At 43.5% G+C, this 15759-nt stretch overlaps 1 protein-coding gene across 6 annotated transcripts in view; it reads left to right on the top strand.

Moving 5' to 3' along the window:
- SFMBT2 (Scm like with four mbt domains 2) overlaps positions 1–15759 on the top strand; it is a 221512-nt gene that overhangs the window by 116142 nt on the left and 89611 nt on the right. For 5 of the 6 annotated variants that reach the window (XM_059056565.2, XM_067030223.1, XM_067030226.1 and 2 more), the window contains one exon: positions 1661–1758. The exons of the other annotated variant lie outside the window; for it this stretch is intronic. In XM_059056565.2, coding sequence (XP_058912548.1) covers positions 1661–1758 — 98 coding nt within the window. The remainder of the gene's footprint in view (positions 1–1660; positions 1759–15759) is intronic. 6 annotated transcript variants of the gene reach the window in all.

Genomic DNA, 15759 nt, shown 5'->3' with positions numbered 1-15759 from the left:
CCCCATCGACCTGCTTCCAGAACCCTGGAAGGGTGGATTTGTTCCTGTTCTACTAAGGAAGTCCAGGGTCTTGTTTATTGTTTCCCCTCTGACCCCGTCTTGAACTGCTGCCCTTGGTGTCCTCTGGGCTTTGCTTCCTAGAATCCTGAATTGCCTTCCCTTTTCACGGAGACTTTGATGCAGTGCCCCGGAGCTGAACCACTGGTATGTTCCAGGGAATCTGCCTCACTGTCTCGGGACAATTTGTAGGGCTCCGTGAATTGGTCCTTCTTTCTCCTTTGTGGGACTCTGTGTGATAAGCGGTTTCTCCCTCAGGCCCCCCCCCCCCCGCTCCACCTGTGGAGGTTGGAGGGACCATTCATTCAATCTCTGTAGAGGTGTTTTTTGGGGGACCTCACTACGTTCCCCCAAACATGTACACCAAGAAGAATTACAGGCTATTTTTTCTCTGATAGAGAAACGCCAAATTGGGGAAAAGCATTCTGCAGCGGTATAAGAGCATAAAGAAAAGGCTAGAAAGAATTATAGACACTATACCCAAGTAGAGCCTATCTTGTCATTATTTATCCTTTATGTGACTTGGTGTGTCTGACAACGAGGGACGGCGGGCAGTGCATTGATAACTTGGCTCTTTCTCACAGCATCTCTCCCCTAACCGTAATTGTGATAGTCTGAAAAGACTAAATAAACTGCTGAAACACAGGTGCTTCAAGCTCAAGGTGAGTTCAGAAGCTATGATCATCAAATTATATGGGCGCCTGCTAAAAAGCAGACATGCCAGAAATTAAAAATATAGCCTCAAAGGCTTAACGTTGCCTTTTAACTGTGCTTAAATTCATATTCGTATCCTAGCTGTCTGCCTGAAGTAGCCTGGGTTGATATAGGGGAGGTATAAACATATCCACTCCAAGTGAGTGCTTCTGCAAATGCTATTTTGATAAGGTCTTAAATCTGTTGAGATCAGGTCATAAAATTCCCCTGCAGTTTCAGCAATCGGTAAAAACAGTGCTCAACGATTTTGTTCTTTTAATTTTGCGTTCAGACGGTGTAACCTCCTTTCGTAAATCCCTTCCCCCCACCGCCTGAGGGAAAACATGGGCAACATGTGAGGTATTAACAACATTTCAAGTGTAAATATTAGACTTGGTTGGTAAACTTTAATTTACCTTTTCATAATTTCTTGACTTAAATGCGTACTATTTTTAGCATATGAGAGCTTAGAGATTTATTGAAAAATAGGCTGGAATAACTGAAAACGCCCAACAAGAGTCTTTTCTAGTTTGGAAATTTATCAGATAATAAGTTCTTCATCCATGGATATTACTTCCCAGGTGATGTATGGAATTCGGGGTGGTGGATGGATGAAGTGTGGTTAATGTGATTTATATTATTAAATTATGCCCGGAATGCATGCATATATTCCCTGAAGAAGAGCCCTGTTAAGTTGATTCTTCATTTCTGATCACAGAATCCCAAATTGCTATTTAATTTCAGGAAATCTCTTTAGCAGGTGGCCTTTTGTGGCAGGCAGGGTGTGAATTCTTACGGTTGCTGCGCCTGCCAAGTTATTATGAAATCCTGAGAAGATAAAATCAGAGAAAGAACCACCCAGTAGAACATTTCAGCCCTTAAACTCTTATGTGATTTGCTGTTGATACAGAAATCTATCCTTTGAAGATGGACTCAGAGTGGAAATGTGCTCTGGAGAAATCCCTTATTGTTGCTGCTAACTTTCCTCTTCCAATGGAAGTGTTTAAGGTAAGACGTAGATTCATAGCAGTTTTTCTCCTCTTTTCGAGAATAAACTGTGTAAGAAGTTGCCCACATCAAATCATTTCCCACTATTTAAAAAAAGCTACCTTCTTGGCCGCTGTTCATTTAAAATGTTTAAAATGTTATCTGTTCCATTTTGCTCGGTTTTGTAATCCTCCCAAATACCCATATTCCAAGATAATGCTTAAAATCTTTTATCAAGTAATTAATAAGGATATTATAAGGTAATTTGAATCTTATTAAATTTTTTTTTCAGGCTTACATTTTTTTCTCCATCTTGTATTATTATGGAAATCTCATTTTCACCCTCTCACTGCTTACCAAAGAACAAATGAAAATGGAGCAAGTCTAATTTTGGTATTTGCTCAGTAAAAACGATAGAAAATGATGCTTCTGTTGATGGCTTGAGAAACTCATATGAGTATCTGTTGGGTAGTAGGCCATCCTCTCATAGACAGTGAAAGAAATGTACCATGACTGAAATAGATCGCCTAGTTCTTAACACTCTTAAAATTATGCTTAAAATTTATATGATGTGTAGAATATTAAGTTCTGGGCCGGAGTGATCCCTCCAGCAAGAGGGACCCATAAAACGGTCTCTTCCTATTGGGAGCTCGAGTAGGTGGGAAACAGCTCTACATGGACCGTTTCCTGGGAGACTTGTGGATGGGCTTGTGGTGGGCTGACGTGAACCTGCTTTTCAGTTCCGAGCGGGCACATTTCTGCAGGGCCGTAGAAGTTTCATGTGGAAAATGAAATGAAAATGGTGTCTAGGTACCGCCTGCAGCCAAGGGTGTGAGGCTCAGGCTGGGGCACTGGCTTCCTGGATTTTATTGACAAGGAAGTCCTCGCTCAGAACCTTAATCTAGCAGGGTGAATCACCACCGATACTCTTGTTCAGCACTTTTCTCATTGGGAACATTGGACTTAAGACCTCTTCTGAAAATAATTATTAAATTATTATTAGCAGTAATAATCTCACTGATCATGCAACATTATCTTGGGCTTTTTTTTTTTTTTGCTAACTGACCAGATAACTTCTTTTTCCTCCTCCTTTCCTGCAAAAAATAAAATAAAATAAAATAAAAAAATTAAGAAAAAGAGCATTGGGCTTCCCTGGTGGCGCAGTGGTTGAGAATCCGCCTGCCGACGCAGGAGACACGGGTTCGTGCCCCGGTCCGGGAAGATCCCACATGCCGCGGAGCGGCTGGGCCCGTGAGCCATGGCCGCTGAACCTGCGCGTCCGGAGCCTGTGCCCCGCAACGGGAGAGGCCACAACAGTGAGAGGCCCGCATACCGCAAAAAAAAAAAAAAAGAAAAAGAGCATCTACTCTTCCGTGAACTGGCTCCACTGCCTCTTCGGAAGCCAGCCTACCACGCTTGTCACTCGTTTGACCTCTACAGCTGGTGTCCACTGTCTTTTCCCAGTGGCCTTGGTGATATTAAAAAAACACGTTTATTGAAGTAGAGTTGAGTTACAATGTTGTGTAAGTCTCAGGTGTGCAGCAAAGTGATTCAGTTATACATATATGTGTGTGTGTGTGTGTGTATATATGTATTCTTTTTCAGATTCTTTTCCATTATAGGTTATAACAAGATACTGAGTAGAGTTCCCTGTGCCATACAATAGGCCCTTGTTGTTGTTTATCTATTAGATATATCGTAGTGTGTATCTGTCAATCCCAAACTCCTAGTTTATCCCTCCCCCACTTTCCCCTTTGGTAACTGTAAGTTTGTTTTTGATGCCTGTGACTCTGTTTCTGTTTTGTAAATAAATTCGTTTGTATCACTTTTTTAGAGTCCACATATAAGCGATATGATACGATATTCGTCTTTGTCTGACTTACTTCACTTAGTATGATCATCTCTAGGTCCATCCATCTTGCTGAAAATGGCATTTCATTCTTTTTTATGGCTGAGTAGTGTTGTGTGTGTATACACCACACCTTCTCTATCCATTCATCTCTCTCTCTCTTTTTTTTTTTTTTTCTTTTATTTGCGGTATGCGGGCCTCTCACCGCCGTGGCCTCTCCGGTTGCGGAGCACAGGCTCCGGACGCGCAGCCCCAGCGGCCATGGCCCACGGGCCCAGCCGCTCCACGGCACGTGGGATCCTCCCGGACCGGGGCACGAACCCGTATCCCCTGCATCGGCAGGCGGACCCTCAACCACTGCGCCACCAGGGAAGCCCGTCTATCTGTTCGTCTCTTGATGGACAGTTAGGTTGCTTCCCTTAGTGATATTTTAAATGTATAAATCTGATCATGTTCCTTGCCCTTGAGAAGACAAATTTTATTTCAAAATAGAGTATGAATATATTTATTTTGGAATATATTATACACATACATTTGAAATATACATGTGAAGAGTTCACAGAGTGATATAGTGGAAGTACAAGTCCCCCCTGCCCCCTGTCTAGACGCGGGAAGTTGCGGTTCCGTTAACATCCCTCCACGTGACCTTTCCCCATCCTCTTTCCTGGCTCTGGGTAACCAGCTCCCTAACTTTGGTGTTAACCATTTCCTTGCCTCTCCTTGTAGTATCACTACCTATGTATGTTTTCCTTAATATTACACAACTTACTTTTGACAGCACGAGAAACAAGGCCAGCCCTGATTGTTTCAGGAGAGGAGGGCACTTTCCTGCTCTCCAGAGTGGAGGATGGCTGGACAGTGCCTGGGTCCTAAACTGGCTCACTTTCCCACAGAGTTTGCAGGGGAGTTGAGTAGGTACAGTCCTGAGCTAATCTTAAGGAATTAGTTGGGTCATCAGCCAAACTGTAGCTTGAACTCCAGGTACCGGACCTCCCTTAGAAATGCGGACGGGTCTGGCTCCGGTTCTCGGAACAGGCCCAGTACAGCATTTCTGTGCAGTGACTTGAATGTTCTCTTCTGCCCCAGGCAGCGGGACCTCGAGGGGTCCCCGGGACCTTGTTCAGAGTGCGGTCAGGACAAGCCAGGTGCCGTTAACAATCTGGGTCTGGCTTACTTTGGCATTTTGTCCTCAGCTTACAAAGATGGTAAAACGAAGCAAAGCGTTTCAGTGCTGGCAGCCTGCTCTCCTCTCACCTTGGGTGACTGAAAGAATCCTGATTCTGTCCTCATGCTTCCCTGATAGTTTGAGTATAGAATTCTAGGGCAGCTGTCACTTTTCTCAAGCATTTGGAGGTATTGCTCCATTCTTCCTTTTCTCCTCGGGCATCTTATATTCTCCTTTTCTCCACTGTTGTGAAATTTCACGATGATGGGCCTTTGCAGGTGTCTGTTTCCATCCAGAGCACAGGGTACCCCGGGTGTCTGCAGCTCATACCTTTAATTTTGGGGATGCTTCTTCTAAAATGACATCTTTCACCTCTCTTTTTCTCTCTTGTCTTCTTCTTCTGTGACCAGGTGGTAGTCCTGGGCTGGCTATGTAATTTTCTCTTCTTCTTTGCATTTCAGGGTTTCATTTTCTCCTCTGTTTTTGCTCTACTGTCAGAGGTTTTCTCCACTCATTTGTGCGGTTGCGTTTTTATGAGCCCTTGTCTGGCGCTTTTTCTCTGACTGCTGCTCTGTTTATGGCCTCCTCTTCTTGCAGCCTGGAAGCATGACTTTATCTTGTTGGAAGTATTGATTTTTTTTCTTTTCTTTTTTTTTTTTTAAATCTTTATTGGAGTATAACTGTTTTACAATACTGTGTTAGTTTTTCCTTTACAACAAAGTGAATCAGTTATACATATACATATGTTCCCAGATCTCTTCCCTCTTGCATCAGCCTCCCTCCCACCCCTCTAGGTGGTCACAAAGCACAGAGGTGATCTCCCTGTCCTATGCAGCAGCTTCCCACTAGCTATCTAATTTACATTTGGAAGTATTGATTTTTTAAAGTTTTCTTTTCCCAGAGTAGTTTGTTTCCTCCGTGTTGCTTTTGGTTTCTAACTTTCTCGCTAGAGGCTTTCCTTGGGTATATGAGAATCCTTGCCTGTGTGCTCTTGAGTAAGAGGGAGATTCGAAAGCTGCGGGCAGGACTGGTCCATGTAGGGGGACCTTCCTCCTATGGAGGCTACTTCTTTGTATGATGGTTTTTCCTCTTTAGCTGATTTCCAAGGAGGAGAATTTCAACTTCCCACCTGGGGTTCAAGGTCGAGCTGCCCTCATTCTAGGAGCTGAGTGGCAAGAAGAGAGCCTGGGGTTTCCATTCTGAGTTTGTATTTTCCTGCATCCACAGACCAAGGACCACCTGCTTCATCTTCTTCCGAGGAAACTGGAGGACCACTGGTCTGTAGAGTCAGGGAGGGGAGGATACCTGGGGTCCAACTGCTTCCTAGACAGCTCCCCACACATCTTATTCTATCACCTCCCACTCACCCCCAGTTTCAGACATACCTGCTGTTACTAGTTTCTGAGCCTCCTGAAGGTCCTGCCCTGTTCATTAGGCTGGGTCTCAGCTTTTCTGTCGGAGGCTTGGGACTTGGCTCTGTTGAATATGTTAAATTAGTTGCTTCTTGTTCATCTGCATTTTAGCTTCTATTCTTTAGTTTCTGTTCAAGTGGCTTTGCGTCTTTAAAATTCTTTACTGTAGGGCTTCCCTGGTGGCGCAGTGGTTGAGAATCTGCCTGCCAATTCAGGGGATGCAGGGGACGCAAGTTCGCGCCCCGGTCCGGGAAGATCCCACGTGCTGCGGAGCGGCTGGGCCCGTGAGCCATGGCCGCTGAACCTATGCGTCCAGAGCCTGTGCTCCGCAACGGGAGAGGCCACAACAGTGAGAGGCCCGCGTACCGCAAAAAAAACCAAAAAAATAAATAAAATAAAATTCTTTACTGTAATTTTGGTTAGAATTTAGGAAGAGGTGAAATTAACGTGCGTTTTTAGTCAGCTGTCTTCGTGTGGGACTCCCCTTTTTAAAGTCTTGTAGCTTGGACTGTAGGGTAAACTCCCACATCTTTCATTCAGTGAAACATAACTCCTTGGCTATAGTCATACTCAGCAAATATTTCTCAAATATACGATGAATTATTGAATGGACAGATGCATTTAAATCACTGATTTGAAATACTTTGAGTTAATGTAGTTACAGATTAATTGGATATGCAATTATTTAGAACTATGAATACTAAGACTCAAAATATATAAACATTAATAATCTTCATATATTTTAAACTAATAATTAAGTAACTCAGTAAATGTTTATTGAGCAGTTACTCTCTACATAATTCTCTTGACCCAATTCCAGGGTTTCATAATTGTTTATATTTTCCTCTGAAAGACAGTTGCCTCCTTCCCTCACTTTAATGTTTTTCTGTTAGAAATCAGACTACTATTTTTATGGAGTACTTGAGAATTCTCCCTGTCCTCAATATTTTGTTTATAATTAATGGTTGCTTTTTAAAAAATATTTTATTTTATATTGGCGTTTAGTTGATTTACAATGTTGTGTTAGTTTCAGGCGTACAGCAAAGTGATTCAGTTATGACACACATGTATGTATTCTTTCTCAAATTCTTTTCCCAACTTAGATTATTACAGAATATTGAGCAGAGTTCCCTGTGCTGTACAGTAGTTGCTTTTAAGAGGAGATACTGAATATTTTCTACTTTTCACAGGGCCTACAGGATGTATGGAGTGGGCAATTAATAAATAGAAATTAGCTGAATTGAAAATTCTGTGTTCTTAGAGCTTGTGAGACGCTTTTATAAATGTTTTCTTTTATTTCAATTTGACGGAAAAGAAAGGGGCAATTTTCTGAACCAGACTTTGTATGGAGGGAATATTTATACACTTAATTTTGAAATCCTGAGAACAACCACTATTAGTTTCCTAAGGCCGTTGTAATAACGCACCACAAACTGGATAGCTGAAAACAAGGGAAATTCAGCCTGTCATGGTTTTGGAGGCTAGAGGTAAACATCGAGGTGTGAGCAGGGCCACGCTCCCTCTGAAGGCTTTGAGGGAGACATTGTCCCGTGAGTCTGTTCTCACTTCTGGGGGTTGCCTGCAGTCCTTACCATTTCTTGGATGTGACAGCAGACCTTCAATCTCTGCCTCTGTCTCCACATGGCCTCCTCTCTACATGTCTGTCCAAATTTCCCCCTTAGGGACACTGGTCGTTCGATTTGGGCCTGTGCTAAGGCAGCGTGACCGCAGCTTAACTTGAGCGCATCTGCAGAGCCCCTGTTTCCAAATCAGGTCACGTTCGCAGGTTCTGGGTGGATATGCCTTTTTTTTAGGGGTTGCTGTTCCAGCCAGTACAACCGCATTTCATGGATGTACAGTAATTTAAGAAACCACCTAGCAGTATTCTCTCCCAAGTAATTCCACTTAAATGGAGGTAATTAAGTTCAGAGCCATTGCATGGGGCCATGGGATAAGGTTCAAGCTCTCTTAGCAGTTGCTTCATTTTAATAAAAACGAGAGAAGATTTATTGCCCTTGATTTGGGAGAACACTTTAAGTGACTTTGGTTGCCATATTTTACTGAGAATTCTGACTTCCCTATTGGGAAAATGCAGGTAAATTTCAAAATGTATATTTAGAAGAAAAATAAGTAATTAATGAAATGAGTACCAAAAAAGGGGGAAGGGATTAAAAAATATGTTTTGTTATTGAAACATGAATAATGAAAATTTTTTTCTTGTAAACCAGTCTCATTATTTAGAGACCCAATAGATTTGCTGAGAATAACCCATATATCAATACTAATTTATTTGAGAAAAGTACTTAGTATATTTTCCTGCACTGCAAATCAGCAAGGCCTCTCACTAGCTTTCCTTTTTACTTATTATATTACCTTTGCAAGCCATCATCTGATTAACTTACGACACATCCCACTGTCAAATAAAGTGAAATGCCCCAATTTCAATAAAAGTTTTTTACTTTCGTCTTCACAAAGGACCACTAGGGTAGGTTTCTCTCAGACTTTGTTTGTGTCATGAAATGAAGTTAATACAGGGCTAATCCAGTTTTCTGGCCAGGGATTTTTATACTGCTTCAGTTCTAATTCACTAAGTATTTACTGCAATATAAGGAGTAGATTTGAGGTAATTTAGTTAAGTTTTAAAAATAGGGCCAAGGGAGACTAGACAATAAGAGTCTAACTATAGTGAATGTAGTATTTCATGTGCGAGGCACTCATAAGCCTTTTATAATTACTGCTACTTTTCATTTTCGGCTGTTCTTGTAAATTGTAATCTTCATTTGTGACCCCTCTTGTTTGCAAATGTTAAGTTACAGAAGTTCCACTGACAACTCCTATATACATCAAAAAGACCTGCAAATAAGAAACAGCAGTTCCTAATTTGCCAGGTAATTGAAATACAGTACTTTCCCCTTAGAGGAATACAGATGTTCAGCCCAGGGAAAGCGGGGGCTTTTCAGTGCACCTCATTTGTGACTACACCTTGTAATTGCAAGGGAAGAACATTATTTGAAATGTCACTAAAATCGTTCTTCATTTGTACCCCTTAAAAAAGTGAAATTGTGTGAATTTTTTTTTTATTCTTTCTGTTAACAAAATATTTAAAACCTTTGGTGTTTGAAATACCAAAGAAGCTATTTAGAGATTTGCAGAAGAGTTGAAGGAACTCTAAATAAAGCATTGAGCTGGGGCCATAAACCTCGCATGCTTTCTATGTCAGGGTCCCCAGATCTGCCGCCAGGTTTGGTAATTCACCAGGACTCGGAGTTGTTATAATCACGATTACACTTTATTATAGTGAAAGACAGATGGCAAAATCAGCAAAGGGAAAAGTCTCGTGGGGTGAATTCTGGAAACCCGCACACACGCTTCCAAGAGTGCCCTCCCAGAGAAGTTGCCCAAGGCAACTTCTTAATTCCTCCCGTAGCGTGTTGGGCCATCATGTGCTAGGGATGCTCATGAGAGACTCACTGCCCTGGGCTGTCATGGGGGGCCGGCTGTGTGGGTACCCATCTTGCCCAGCACGTAGCCGTCTTCCAGACTTCCAGAGGAAACCTGGTCGGGGCAGGGGGAGTCAGTATAAACCGTATGGTTGGTACAAACCATGTAGGCACAGTAGACCACTCTTACATTTAGGGAAGATTTCATGTCATTGTCGGGTTCAGTTTATCCGCGGTGTCCCCATAGGCCAACCAAGACCTGATCCTGGAAGCAGACCTTTCTCAGGACTGCAGTCTCAGGCCTGCTACATGTGTTGGGGTCTTCTCTTCACACCTCCATTCCGTCCCTTCACACAGTCTGTTGGCTCTGCTTTCAAATTCCATCCGCAGTTCAATCACCCTCCACTTTGTCTCTCACCACTACCCTAGTCTCAGCTATCATCCTCCCTGGACTCTTGCATTCGTTTCAGAATTTATTTCTGGGCTTGTTATTCACTGCCCCTGTACGGTTTGTTCTTCCAAGGGCAGCCAGACAGATTCTTTTCAAACAAAATTCAGATCATGTCACTCCATTGCTTATGTAGCTTCTGATCTGACTCCGGTGTGATGTGCCCTTGGAGCCGCTTTGCTACTCGACGTTCTCATACCCTCTGCTCCACCCGCCGGCCTCCTGCTGTCCATCCAACACACTAAGTCCTCAGGCCTTTGCAGTGATGCTGTACCTAGAAAGTGGTCCCTCTGGCCGATGCCTCAAGGCTTCTTCCCTCTCTTTCTTCAAGTCTCTGCTTAAAATGTTAAAAAGCACCCTCACCTCCATCTCCCCACGGCCTGCTCGGCATTTATCCCCCCACATAGTCAGCGTCAGTTTGCTTTCTCTGCGTCTGGTCGTCTGTTTCTTCTTCCTGGAATGTGCCCTCCGTGAAAGGAGATTGTTTATTTTCATGACTGCGCCACCCCGGGGGCCTTGAACAGTGCAGACCGTCTTAAGCACTCAGTACCCATTCTTGAGTAGGTTAGTGAAGAACTAAGTACGGATCTCAACTTAGAAAGTTAAAGGCTCAGGAGAGGTCGTCAGTACAGCTTGAATGAAGTAAGTCCCCGCGAGCGGTTCCGAATAACGGATGACTGTACAGAGAGGAAGCAATGGGCTTGATGGCTCCTGTTTGGTGGGTTCAGTACCAAACTGGTACTTTCAGGATCAGCTAAAAATAGCCCAGGTCAGTTCTTGGCTAAGTGGAGGAAATAGTTGAGAGCACCAAGAAGAAGATCAGGGATTAATTGAAATGAAGGAAACAGCTCAGCATAACCCACCCCCCACGTTCTGTGACACCTCATTGCAGGTGAGCTTGCAGGGCCGATGTTTGCTTCTTGCTGGACGTGATCACAGAGTAGAGGGAATATTGCCTCCTGTATGTTGCCTGTGGGTTTTTTTCTTTTCAAAGCATCTGGCCCTACCATCTCTCAGGGTCTCGACAATAACGTAGTGTCAGGTGCTACGCTGTGTGGTGTAAGTATTGTTTCCTCTTTAAATACATAGATCGGTGGACACACAGGGAGCTTAAGGAACGCCCTGGGGGGAACGTGTTAGTTGAGGGACAGACTTGGCCATAAATGACAGGTTTCTGCCTTACGCTCCGTCTGTTTTTCCACTGCTGTGCATGCCTTCCTAATATCACACGCGATTCCTCTGATATGATTGTAGCTGTGAACGGATGGGATGCGGTTGGACAGTGATGACCTGATGCTTCCGGGTTATTTCCATTTTATTGGAGGCCGAGGAGAGATGTGATTTTCCGTGGGACACGTACGCCCACGAGACTAGCTACGTTCCCTTCCATTGTTGCCTCCCTGACCAATTCCCCATCAATATCTGTGGCCAAGGTGGAGGTTATAGGGAGTCGAGGTTATGATAACTAAGGCTTTTACTTCATCAGGACTCACAGCAGGTAAAAGGTGTACCTGGTCCAGTACTTGGATAAAATACCCAGGCTCCTGGTGTCCCCCCCATAGCTCAGCTCCTGTTGTCTTTGACTTGGGTAGCGGTTGAATGGATCCAGAATTGTGTATCTATAACTGATACGCATTAAAAGGGCCCTTAACGTCTGTAAATAAAGGGCCTCCACTAATGGCAAAGCAGTAAGTTAAATTCAGCTTGCTTTGGTCTCAAGTGATTCCTGTCCTGTCTCACTTGCTTAATTGCTTCTTGCTTTCCCCATAAGTTCATGTTTAATAAACAGAAGGAAGGGGCTGCTGAGAGAAGGCTAATTGAGAAAAAAGAGATGCTACATGTGGCCATTATTATATTTTTACACAAACACATAAGGAAAGGCATTCCATGCACATATTTCTTCTCTGTTGAGAGTGTTCAGGCTGTGCTCATAATACACGGAACATTCCACATCTGTTATTTCTTTAGCTCTTTTCAGCTTTGAATTATGTATCTGTTGGTGCATTTGTAGATTCAGCCTTTAGGAGAGAACTCCTTGTCTATTTTCGCATCTGAGACCTAGGTTACAGGCCAGAGAGAAGGTTAAGTGTGGCTAAGAGTGAAAAGCTTTCCTTTCTCATTCCATCTGGTCCAGCCAAAGGGGTAAGAAAGGGTGTGAGCCGCTGTCACCATAGATTGTCAGGTTGCGGTTTCTATGGTGACCGACTTTTGCTCTCTTTTGGTAGCTGAATACAGCAGCAATGCAAAACTCGTAGCTGAGTTTGGCCTTCAGGTACTGGGATCCTCGGATTCTCCCAGAATTTGCTCGAGGCCACCTACGTAGGGCCAGAACTTAATTTCTTGAGCATAACATTCCCTGCCCCACCTGGCAGGGTGTCTGATTCCAAATAATTTAGCAAGAAGTGTTTGTGTGACTCTTGATTGCTATTTCCTTCTCACCAACTGAAGCCCCAGTGGTTCTTTGAAAGAAAGTCTGTCTTAGACAGTAGGTCATGTTGTGACCGGATGGGTGGCTCGACCCCTGTGATCCTGCTGGTGTGGCAGGACTTCTGACTTCTGAGTTTCTGCCCAGCCGCTGGTCCCAGGCTGGCTTACCTCCAGCTCTGGCCCCGAACACCCAGACCTGGGAGCTTGGCCTCTGCTGTCCCCTCCTTTGTCCTTCTCGTCTCTTTAAAGACTTGGAGAGGTTTGTTAAAGTCTCTCGGGGATGGTGAATCGCAGAGATGTTCAGTTTGTGTCACGCGCATCCTTTGCGACTTTCAGAAACCAGAAGGAGGGGCTTGTTTGTGTTATTTTTCACGTGCTCTGCGTTCTTGAACTGCAGCCCACGCATTACGTTAACTCAGAAAGCGCCATGGGGACATCATGTTTTTATGCAGGTTGGAAAAAAATCTGGTGAGACCTGCTAAAGAGGGCAGCTTTGGTCCAACAGTAAAGGTAACGATGAAAATCGCAAAGCCCAGATGTATAAAGAGTTCACCCAACAATGGCTTGATTTCAGGGCCCCCTACACCGCTGCCTGCATCTGCTAGATAGCGACTTGCTTTTAATTCTAAACACTAAGAATTTAAAAATACAGTCCACTCTTAGTTATCTGAGCTGTGAGTTATCCTTCCCAAGTGGCTTCTGTTGTCCGCTGATTATTCTGGCTCTCTCCAGTTCCTGGGTTTCAGGGAAAGCAAGATAATATTTGCATGAACTTCGTGTCATGGGTGTTGGGATACGAGGAGGGGACATCGATCTCTTATTTATGAAGCAGACGCATTTCAAAGTCATTGTCATAGCATATTTTAATTTTTTCTAGATTTTCCATGCTACTCGCCATTAGTTAGAGTAATTAAGAATTGATCATACTTCTTTTTTCTGTGGATGATTTAATAAATGATAGTATAGTTGTATGGAGGCAGGTTTTTTTTTCCCTCAAAACACAGACAGGTTATTTTTTTTTTGTAGGTTAGGTCGTACTTTTTTTTTTTTTTTTTGACGTGCACCATTTTTTTTTGTCTTTATTGAATTTGTTACAATATCACTTCTGTTTTATGTTTTGGTTTTTTGGCCACGAGGCATGTGGGATCTTAGCTCCCCGACCAGGGATGAATATACACCCCCTGCATTGGAAGGCGAAGTCCTAACCACTGGACTGCCAGGGAGGTCCCCTAGGTCGTACTTTCAAGCTCCATCTTTTCTTTCATGGATAGGCAGTGGTAAATTGCAGGATCTCAAGTAGGCAGATGGATGTAAAGAGGAGTTTAAGTTCATTCTGTCTACAGAGGTTTAAAATCGAATGGAAAATGAGGACCACGTATGATGGGGCCCCAGCTACTGAACCTCCCACATATTCCCTCCCGCCTGTAACTTGAGGAAAACCCGAGAAGCTAATCTCCCGTCCTACCTCACACAGAGCCTACGGTGGAAGAAGGACCCAAATGCAAATCTTAAGGGACTTCAGTCTTAACTGTATCTAAATCAGTGGTTCTCAACTGGGGGGGATCTGGCAGTTCTCTCAGTGTCTGGGGACATTTTGATGGCGACCCAGAGCTGGGAGAGATGTTCCTGGCGTCTGTGGGTAGAAGCCGGAGATGGACGGAACATCCTATGTGGACAGGACAGCCCCTACTAACAAGGCATCAGTTGCCCCAGGGTGCGAGCAGTACCCAGGTGGAGAAACCCTGGCTAGAGAATGGGTGCTTTTCTTACCAGGAGGTAGGTTGACCCATGGAAGGCAAGGGCAGCCGGGATTGGAGGACGATGCTTGCGATTTCCACCGTTCTTAGATGTGTGCCGGGCTGGCTGGCAGTCGGCACTTTCCCATTGGGAATCTTCTCCACCTGGGGCAGAAAGAACACGGATGGATGTAAGCCCCTGTGTTTCAGTAGCTCCTGATGTGTCCAGAAAGGGCAGGACACAGAGTCAACCTTGCCCATCACTGACTGTTCATCCATCCTCCCTCTGAAGGCTGGATTCCACATGCGGGGAGACAGTTCAGGGCCATTGGCCTTGTTTCCATGACAACAATTGAGTTGCGCCGAGGGCTCTCAGCAGAAGGGGACACCCAGCAAGAATTTTGTCAACCGCATCCTGGCAGTAGGGTGTGAGGCTGGAGAAAAGCTAACCCCCAGAGCCCCGACTGTGGTTTTCTTTAGCCCACAGCCCTCAGGCTGGACACGTGGGGAGATACCCTAGCTCATTAGGAGAGAAGTAACTAAGCTTAAGAACAGGCAGTGTAATCACTGTTTACCTATACCCACAGCATAGGCTCTGTTGTTTTTCTCATAGTGGTGCTGTAAGTGAGGTTGAACTTCTTGCCACTTACAGTGCTTTTATGATGCTTAAGTGTTCATGAAAGGCATCCTCATTGCGCCTGTTGTGTTAAAACAACCAGTGTACCAGTTTTTGGACTTACTGTGGAAATAGTCCTGCTATAATCGCCTGTTATGAATTCTGGCGGTTCAGGTTGACGTATATAGTACTCCGTTTTCTCATGACTATTTTTTAACTTGATTGAATGCAGGACTAGTTGATAAAATTGCTGTATACAGCTGTAAGTAAAAAAAAAAAAAAATGGAAATGCTTATTCGTGTTCAGCTTATAGATTTTTTTATTACCTTTTTGTTATAAATATTTCATTGGCTGAGTTTAATTCAGTGCAACGGAATTGACATATAATAATGGTATTGATTTAATAAATGCTTGTATCCTAATGTCCATTTTTAGATGAAACTAATATAACGAGGGTAATTATCTAATGAACATATGAGCACTAGTCTTTCGTAAAACAAAAAGAGGAACAGGATGATGAACTGAGTTGGATTTTTTTTTTTTTGTAGCATAACATAGCATGCTGATATGAATAAAGGGATTAAAACCTAGGTCATTATATATTGATTTGAATGTAGTACTAATTAAAACCTTCCTTTGACTTTTCTGAAGCCTGTTCTTGGAAATTATGCAAATTAGTTGAGGCCTTTGGAAAGGCGCCTATGCAATGTTTGAGGTCCTTGCGGACCAAAGACGGACATGTTGGAACTGAAAAAATTATATGGCGCAGTGTTTTTGTGTATGATGCACTCAAAGATTTTAGTACTTTAAAAAAATGTGGAGGGGGGTTGAATTGCATTATCAGTTTTTTTGTCCATTTTTTTTCATATCAACATAAGCAAAAAGAAAGAACCAGAGGATTAAAGATTGAGGATCAGATGACCACCATT

The sequence above is a fragment of the Kogia breviceps genome, chromosome 3 (assembly GCF_026419965.1).
Source record: "Kogia breviceps isolate mKogBre1 chromosome 3, mKogBre1 haplotype 1, whole genome shotgun sequence".
In the NCBI taxonomy this organism is placed as follows: Eukaryota; Metazoa; Chordata; class Mammalia; order Artiodactyla; family Physeteridae; genus Kogia; species Kogia breviceps.
This window is presented reverse-complemented; position numbering and strand designations above follow the sequence as displayed.